The 9,206-nt window shown below is 47.0% G+C and overlaps 2 protein-coding genes across 2 annotated transcripts; one reads left to right on the top strand and one right to left on the bottom strand.

The window, feature by feature from the left end:
- The first annotated feature begins 1,005 nt into the window (after positions 1-1,005).
- Positions 1,006-4,767, top strand: LOC307041773 (class E basic helix-loop-helix protein 40-like). Its single transcript, XM_079685300.1, has 5 exons — positions 1,006-1,415; positions 1,537-1,600; positions 1,837-1,944; positions 2,386-2,509; positions 2,711-4,767. Exons 1-5 carry the CDS (start codon positions 1,345-1,347, stop codon positions 3,616-3,618), a joined length of 1,275 nt encoding a protein of 424 aa, XP_079541426.1. The 5' UTR covers positions 1,006-1,344; the 3' UTR covers positions 3,619-4,767.
- Positions 4,768-7,370: 2,603 nt separating this feature from the next.
- Positions 7,371-8,993, bottom strand: LOC307038603 (uncharacterized protein; the record flags this gene model as incomplete). Its single annotated transcript, XM_079680122.1, has 2 exons — positions 7,371-7,469; positions 8,514-8,993. 2 exons carry the CDS (start codon positions 8,991-8,993, stop codon positions 7,425-7,427), a joined length of 525 nt encoding a protein of 174 aa, XP_079536248.1. The 3' UTR covers positions 7,371-7,424.
- Between the last annotated feature and the right edge of the window lie 213 nt (positions 8,994-9,206).

Raw genomic sequence — 9,206 nt, forward strand, 5'->3', positions numbered from 1 at the left:
GATGAGCTAGATGTGCACGGCGCACTCAGCAGGCTCCTGGTGCCATAAGGAGATCAACGTGACAGCTGGCACCGCCTCATCACAACAAACCCTCTCCACACTATCATACCCTCAAGTACACGTGGTTATCACGCCCTGGACACACTGTTAATACCTCAGCACCTGCCTGCTGCACACTTTTTGATAAAGAATACTTCTGAATGTACTAAATATTAATCTATGCTGAAAGTGTTATAAAATATTATCATGTATTATGTTCTACCAGAACTTAAAAGGAAAATAAATAGTCAGAATCACACAGCGGGGACATTTACAATTTAAAAGCAATTGGACAGTGCAGGCTAAATACAAAGATGCCTACGATTACTAGAGTAGAAGACTAACATTTAAAAAAAAGAGGCAAGCACACATTAATAAAAGAAAATCAAATGAGTACACATCAATCAAAAACAAAAATGAGTAGCAGCACTATGAAATGTAAGTGAACATAATAAAATTAGAGAGTTGGCAACAAGTGACAACAGTAGCAGTGTGTTATAAGCTGATATTGTTCCTACATAATCAATGAAATGTTGAGTATAAATATGATTGTATTTAAATATTTTAAACATCTATGCATTAGAAAAAGACTACATGGATTCCATTGTACTTGATGACATAAAGCATTACTGCCGTATAATAAACCTGCAAATGAATAGTATAGGCTATAGACATACTATAGTATTTTTAATGGTGTAACTGTATGTATTTTTGGCGCCATTCCCTCTCGCCTCGTGCTCCAAGCCCATTGAAGTCCTTCACTCTTTCACTGCCAGCACGTTCTCCGAGCAGTGGCGCATGCAGCCTTGTTTCAATACACTTCAGCATGGAGGTACACGGGATCGGATACGCGCCGCCCTGCGCTCTGACGTAGGCCTCCTGCCGCCCACTGAGACTCCTTATCGGTAGAAAGTGGGCCGTCCCTCCGCCGAGGATACAGCGCCATTTAACACGTGAGCCTCATGTGACAGAGGTAGGTCAGGCGGAGCGGAGAGTCAGAGGGTTTATCTAACTCGTCTCTCTGTCCTCCCTCACTTTCCCAACGCGCCACCAACAGGGTTACCTTCCTTCTGCGGCAGGACCACAGCGTGGACATCGCAGGGACTAACTTGGACCCATCTTCACAAGCAAAATAACCTAAACATTAGTACGATTGGTATTAATACAAGAAATTATTACAAATCTTGCACATATTAAAAGGCATTTTAGTGCATTTTCTCTTTTCCAACTTTTTTAACCACGCACAAATAAATTCGTTTTTATTTCTGAGTGCCTCGATTTTACTGCGTAATTGGAATAACAATAATGGAGCGAATTCCCAGCGCACAACCTCCTCCTCTGTCCAAACACCAGGCTGATCTGTCGGACATGCAAGGGTAAGTTATAGTTTGAAAAAATGCTTTCCTTAAACGCACTTGATATGTTATTTATTCTGTACCTTATACTTCACCAAACCATTACCTCATACCTAACCGTTCTGTCTCCGTATGTTTTTAGGATGGATTTCCCGATGTATGTTTATAAACCCAGGCGAGGAATGAAGAGAGGAGAGGAGAGCAAGGTGAGATATTATTTTGCCTTTTACTACCTTGTTACATTTTAACAACATATATTTTTGATAAAGGATCTGATCTGCCTTGCAGTATTTTGGTAGTCCCATAAATGGTTGACCTACTTTCTGCAAGGAAATAACTTCTGGAGTCCTCCCTATCGGAGCTTCTAAATATAAAAAAGACTATCACTGTGTGCTCTCAGATAATCTGAATTTAACAATCATGGCAATTTCTTTTATTGCAGGAAACCTATAAGCTGCCTCACAGACTTATTGAGAAGAAAAGGCGTGACCGGATAAACGAGTGCATCGCTCAGTTAAAAGATTTATTACCAGAGCACCTGAAACTCACGGTAAGTTCATGCTGTGGCTGGAAGGGATAATGGGATGCACTGTATTGAGTTGCATGCACCATCGAGTGGCTGTTCAGTGGTATTACATCATGTGTGCGTCAGTAAAGGACATTCCAAACTGAAAAGAATGTACAAAAGAAGAAGAAACGAAAGAGGATGTCTCCTGTCATTTGTAAATGTTTAAACTTGGGAATTTAAAACCAATATGCAGTCAAAAAACAAAATAACTGCAATAAACCTTATGCTCATGAATCCATGTTGCTTTTACATATGGCCTCTATAATGTTAAATATCTCTTATTGATTATGTTGTTCTTTATGATTGCTGCTGTAGTGTTTTGGTGATGAGAAAACTAAGAGCATGTGTAGCGGAGCAGTAGAGCATAGACTCTATGTATTATATAATAGATGAGTATGTGCTGACTGTGTTTGTTTCCGACAGACTCTGGGCCATCTGGAGAAAGCTGTGGTTTTAGAGCTTACACTGAAGCATGTGAAAGCCCTCACCTCTCTTCTGGAGCAACAGCAGCAGAAGATCCACGCTTTGCAGAACGGCATGCAAATTGGTAAGCTGCAGATCACTTGCACACAGAAATGCACATGCAGGAGGATGGTGTGTTGGACAGAATGCAAATTATCAAGTTAAATATACAATGACCGAATGCTGAAGAGCTACAGGCTAATAAGTGACTTGGGATATAGTGTTGGCAGTTGGCACCATATCAAACTGCAACAATTCTGACTGTGATCTCTTGTTGTTTTTACAGAGCACCCGTCTATCAACCAGGAGAAGTCAGAGGAGATGTTCCGCTCTGGTTTCCACATGTGTGCCAAGGAGATGCTTCAGTTTCTTGGCAATCATGAGACAGATGAAGACCTCACGCCATCCCATGTCATCAATCACCTTCACAAGGTAGCCGCAGAGGTGCTGCAAGGTCCGGTCCGACCCCGCACTCCTCTCAGCCCACAACCCGAGGAGACCCCTGCATACCACCAGCACCAACTGCACAAAGAGATGCCCACCAGCTCACCCCCTAAACCCAGCGAGGGCTATGGGAGGAACTGTGTGCCTGTCATCCAGCGGGCGTACGCTCCAATGAGCAGTGAGCAGAGTGGCAGCGATACGGATACAGACAGCGGCTATGGGGGAGAGCTGGAGAAGAGGCCACACGGACGGCCAGATGTATACGGTCAGGAGAGCCAGCTGAAGCGAGGCCTGGGCGGGACGCAGAGCTCCGGCATAAAGCAGGAGGACGAGGAGCCGCAGCACAAACGACCCCGGGTGGAGTCGTCTGAGGATGAGCTGCTCTCAGGTGGAGAATCATCCACATCATCGTCCTCTTGCAGTTACGGCAGTTACATGAACGTGTCGCCTAACCGCCAGCCTCCTCCTCACTCCCTCTGCATGCCTTTCTACCTCATCCCCCCTTCCGCTGCAGCCTACCTGCCAATGCTGGAGAAATGCTGGTACCCCGGGGCTGTGCCCATGCTCTACCCTGGCATGGGAGGCTCTGCATCGTCTATGACAAGTGAAAGACCATCTCCACCTCAGTTTGTGTTGTCTCAAAGGGGAGGTTCTCCTGCCCCAGCCATATCTCAGACCCCCATGGACTCCCCTGCCCTCCTTCAGGCACTAAAGCAGGTACCACCCATCAACCTGGAAACCAAAGACTGAGACATAAGAACAAACAGGAGTGAAGAGACGATTCTGTTCTTGTAACTCGGAGCAGAAACGGCAGTAGGAATGAGAACATGACTGATCCTTCCCATAATCCATTCTCATTCCTGTCCTCTGTTCCTCAGCCTGGAGGTCAAACGGCAAACTGGATAAATGATCAGGAAGAGATGGAGGATAGGGCAACATCCGTCCACACTTGGAGGATGTAACGCTCTGTTTGAATGTCAAATGCTCAGTGGTATTAATCAGTGCAAATGTATCTCATGAACTGGACCACACAAACACACAGACACTTGGATGAATGTAAAGAAAGAAATGTTAGATGCTGCTGTGAAAGTAAACGCTGAAGACACCGATGCATCACCCTTGTAGCTGTTGCAATAGAGACACGCCATATTTGTACTTTAGAAAGTGTTGCACCAAATGTTAGCAGTCAATTTTCACCCAAGGTTTGTTGCCTACGCCCTTTAGGTCATCATTATCATAAATGAGAATGCCCTTTAAACCAAACACTATGATGACTGGCCCCATAAGATCATTTAAAAAAAGGAGTTTCTTCAAGTGTGCACCGAAGAGAGTACACCCAATGGATGAAGGAACAGGCCACCATATGACCACACTGAATGAGAAGTCTTGTTTTTCATTGACAGACCTTTGAGATGGATTTTCTGTAACTATTGTTCATAGACTTCTTGTGCATTTCTATTTTTGATACCTGTTACTGCACTCTGCCCGCTGGAGAAACAGAGGGGGGGCAGAGCGTGGACAATTGTACGTCGTGTACTCAGAACTGTGTACACACTGTAGCACTGTGCTGGACCTGGTCTGCATACACAACATCTGTTTCTGCTCAAGTCAAACCTGGTGTTTGTTCTTGCTTTTGCCTTTTACTTGTGAAAAGCTGATAAATCTAAGATGTTTATTCTCTGTACTTTGTATGAATACTGGATTCAAAAGGAGAGTGGAGGAGAGAAAGTTGAATGTAAACATCTAACCATAAGACTAGTTTTCTATAGAAAGAGGTACTTGAAATGTTATACTTTGGAACCTACATGAAAGATATTTGATGTACATATTTTGTCTATAAATGTTGGTATACATTATATAAGTGTTTTAATAAAGTATTTTTTTTCCTGTGGAAAAACGCATTGACTATGTATGTGAAAGAGAAGGAGAACATATCAGTGAATAACTGTAATGCAATCTGTTCTTTAACAGCACCACAACATTCATGTCACAGGGAACACTTATATAATGGCAGATCTGTAGCCCAGCTCTCCTGCTGATTAACCGTCTGCGCCCACTCACACAACAAGTAAATACATGTGAGTGTAAACAGTTTGAGTTAATCACATGAGGCAATGATCAGGATCCATCTGTGGCCTGTAAACAGCCTGGACTGAGAGACATTTTCTCTTTTTTTTTTATCATATGTACGATTTAAAATAAAATGCTATTATCCCAGAATCAAAACATCTCACTGTTTTTACACCTTTTTTTTTAGCACTGTAAACGCATACATTGAAAGAAATACAACATATAATAACAACATGTATTGTGTTGTGCAATCACATTTATTATCTATGTGAGTGCACCTACAATCAACAAGGCTTATCTCATGCTGAAGATTTCTACCCAGGTCTCCTGCAACATCATAAACTCATATTATTATTGTTTCCACTATCATTTCTGCGCTGTTGGAGTGTTGTCTATCCTGTTCACATAAACTGAAGGCCATGACATGCATTTTAAATGTCATTAGTTCCTTCTAAACTGATTCTCTAGAAACCCCATTATTCCAGCTAGTTAAACACATTTATACAGTCAAATAATTATTTTAACATTCATCTCAGTAGTTGGTTACGAGGCATACCATGTAACAGGGGGTTACGTATTGTAACCCTAGTTATATAAGCACAGACGGAGCCCTCTACTGGACTCTATGGGTACTACTCTCTATCATGCTGTGCGTGCTTTCACCTACTGAGTTTACGTAAACCTAGCCGGCCAATCGGGGCGAGCCTACCTGAATGCACGCGCAGTCCCACAGTATATAAGGCGGCTACACCCGCCGCCCACTATCCTATACACTTTTCAGCGAGCGGAATAGGAAAGACAGGGCCCCCAGGTAGAGGGCTCCGCCTGTGCTTATATAACTAGGGTTACAATACGTAACCCCCTGTTATATTTCACACAGGCTCCGCCCTCTACTGGACTCTATGGGTACAGTGGGCGGAGCCCCGATGTATACACGCCCTGTCATCCAACAACATCGACCCACCACACCATCCCTGGCCGGCTTTGGCTAAAAACCATTGCATCCCCACTTCCTCCCATCCCCGAGTGTGCATGGAAAAGACCTGTTCGGAGACTCCGTCTGGAGCCTACCGCGCACCATGTTCCCCAGGTCCCTCAGGAGCATGGGAAACCATAAGTGCACCACGTCCCCCACACTCACACACGGTCCGTGTAGAGTCAATTTGACAGCACCTTCGAGCCGGAGAGACACAGCATGGAGCTGGCAGACGGGAAGCGCACTTTCGGGTTGGCGCACGGGAGAGGAGACGCACAGGTATGCCTCATAGACAGTGAGGGGCGCCGGTGTACAGTGACGTTGAAGAACGCCCACTACATACCCTCGTTCCCCCAAGAACTATTTTCTGTCAAATCTGCTACTGCAAATGGTGCCAAGGTGTTCATCAATGAAGGTAACGATGTTCTTGTTGAGCCTGACGGTGCGAGATTTAACATTGAGGTGTACAAGAGAATGTATTATCTACAAACAGAATGTAATGAAAATGATGTGTGTAATGTCAGTCATGATATTCAGACATGGCATGAGATCATGGGTCATTGTAATTACGAGGATATACAGAAGCTGCAGGCGGTAACAGTAGGCATGCACATTAACGGTGAAAAGCATAGACCTAACAAAGAATGTGATGTGTGTATAAAGGGAAAGTTCACTCAAACAAGGAACAGAGGTCCCACAGAAAAAGTAAAGACACCACTTGAGCTAGTTAACAAAGATCTAGCCGGTCCAGTAAATAATGAGTCCATAGGTGACTTTAAATATATGCAGTCTTTCACAGATGTGTGTACAGGGGCAGTGTTTGTTTACTTTCTCAAAGCAAAGAGTGACGCACTTCAGGCCACAGAGAAATTCCTTGCAGATGTAGCTCCGTATGTCAGCGTAAAATGCCTGGAGAGCAGGTCAAGTGGTGCAATGCACATATGAAAATAAACCACGCCAGTTAAGGCTAAAGAATACCTCGTCGTCATGACCAGTTTATTGTATACATGTGACTCTGTCAACATGCGGGATTGTGGAAGGGAATGATTCTCACACCGGAATAAATGCAATCATTTTTATTTATGCACACAGTAGGATCATAAATATCGGAGGCAGGATTCATCCTCGCGTCCTGGGTGGAGAGAGCCCTCTCCGCCGGGACTCTACCTCCCGCCGCCCGTCAACTCCGAGCGGGCGGCGCACCTCAACCCGCGGCCCTCTGCTGACGCGGGGCCTGGGCAGGATTTCTCCGGGATCGCCCAGCTTGGTTCCGTGGAGCCCTCTGGAATCGCCGTGCAGAGCTGGGCGGGTGAGCAGGAGAGGAAACGGAAGCTATGGGAGCCGAGGCCCTGCGCCTGTCTCTCCTTCTCACTGTCAGCCCACGCTCGCCCCGCTGAGGGAGAGCCGGTGGCAGCATCCGGCTCAGCAGCTCTCTTTCCTCCTCCAAGCGGCGGAAGCGCTGTGTTACTGGGTTATGGCTAGAAAGGATCCGTCTTGTGTAAATATGACTTCACGTTCTCGTTGTAACTCTCGTTGGAGCGGCTCGGAAACACACCTACAGCAGTAACATGCAACATACACATTAATGCAGCAGCAATATTAATAGAGAAACATCAGACATAATAGTAAAACACTGAAAGGGAACATTTTATTGCACCAGGAGCTATCTTGGGACTTTTACTGCGACAACGTTGACTTGCCTGTGAATAAAAAATAAACCATGTTGTTGGTGATCTACAGTGTTGTCATTCTTCTTTGAACAGACCGCTAACACCCTATTTCAACAATCACACTCCCTGTCATTGACTTAATTAATAGATGTTTTAGCTTCTCACCATCATTTGCTGTGGCCCACTGATGTTAACGATCGTAACTGAAAGGCTGCCTGCCAAACGTAAACATTCAGCCATGTGACTTGCAAACTATCGCGAGAGTTTTACACTAGACGGATCCTTTCTAGCCATAACCGTGTTACCGCGGTAACGGACCCGAAGAGCCCTGCCGTGGATATGGGGGCTCCCAGGAGATCGTCAAGGTCCGACCTAGACAATACTGTGAGTCCCAACCACACATGACGTGACCCCACTGTGGCTAGGGACATCACACGGCCAGCTGAAGCCGCCACACCGTTCACCAGATTATTAATCTGTCCGATGCAGCGGTCCGCATAATCGCCCGAGTCGCCCTGAGACGAGGGGGCGGAGGTTTCTGGTTGAGGGGTAATCAGTGATACCCCCAACACGCCCAGGTTGTTGGCCGCCGCGGCCATCTGTGATAGGAATATCCTATCTAAATATTCCAACGCTTCACGGTCACGAGGCAGCGGGGGCAGGGGCCTTCTCCCCTCTGCCCAACCAGCTGCCTGGGGAAGTAGATGGGCCGCCAGGCTCTCATCTAAGGGGGGTATACCGGGACACATTGAGTCCGGTTGGCCCTCTAGCCTTAGCAACCCCGTCATGCCGGCAACCGAAGCTCTCGCCCTGAGAGATTGCCGCCACGTCGCCTCCACACACTGCCATACGTCCGGCAGCAGGGACGAGACAAAAGCCGGCTGGGCCGGCTGGACCGGGCCATAAAACCCCTGACGGAGTCGGCTCACCGGTCTGGGTGGTAGCGGAGGAGGAACCGTCAAGCCTGCACGCTCCGCTGCCATGGCCATCACCAGCGGGAAATCCTGACGAACGGATCGGTGTGGTGGCCCCACGCTGCCAGAACCGCCTGACAGCGAGAAGTCCTCCTCATCTTCTTCCTCCTCGACAAGCGGGGCAGCATGGCTGGCCGGAAGCGCGAAGACGAAAGGCACCTCTCCGTCCTCCTCGTCCATCTCCACCACCTCCACATCGCCTCGGTCCAGATCGTCCTCAGGAACGACATATTCCGCCTGCCGGAAATGGTCCAGGCGATGCTGCCGTCGGAGCCAAGGGAGCGCCCGACAGGCACTGCAGGTCGGGGAATGTCCACCACCTTCCATGGCATGGTCGGCCCCCAGACACTCGAAGCAGAACTGGTGTGGATCCGCGCCCGCGATCAAACCCGGGCAGGTGGGGCATGGCCGAGCTTCTAGCAATGGTGAGTCCATTTCTTTATTCTCAATCTTCGTTTTCGTATTAACTCTTCGTGTCAGCTCGTCTGAGGAGAAAAAGGATAGTGGGCGGCGGGTGTAGCCGCCTTATATACTGTGGGCCTGCGCGCGCATTCAGGTAGGCTCGCCCCGATTGGCCGGCTACGTTTACGTAAACTCAGTAGGTGAAAGCAAGCACAGCATGATAGAGATTAGTACCCATAGAGTCCA

This window comes from Notothenia rossii (assembly GCF_949606895.1).
Source record: "Notothenia rossii genome assembly, chromosome: 5".
NCBI classification, from domain to species: Eukaryota; Metazoa; Chordata; class Actinopteri; order Perciformes; family Nototheniidae; genus Notothenia; species Notothenia rossii.

What these genes read in the sequence shown, in the direction of transcription:
- LOC307041773 (XM_079685300.1), top strand. Translation starts at nt 1,345, where the DNA reads ATGGAGCGAATTCCCAGCGCACAACCTCCTCCTCTGTCCAAACACCAG. An exon ending in AGAGAGGAGAGGAGAGCAAG is followed by an intron (nt 1,601 to 1,836) that starts GTGAGATATTAT and finishes CTTTTATTGCAG; the next exon opens with GAAACCTATAAGCTGCCTCA. An exon ending in CAGAGCACCTGAAACTCACG is followed by an intron (nt 1,945 to 2,385) that starts GTAAGTTCATGC and finishes TGTTTCCGACAG; the next exon opens with ACTCTGGGCCATCTGGAGAA.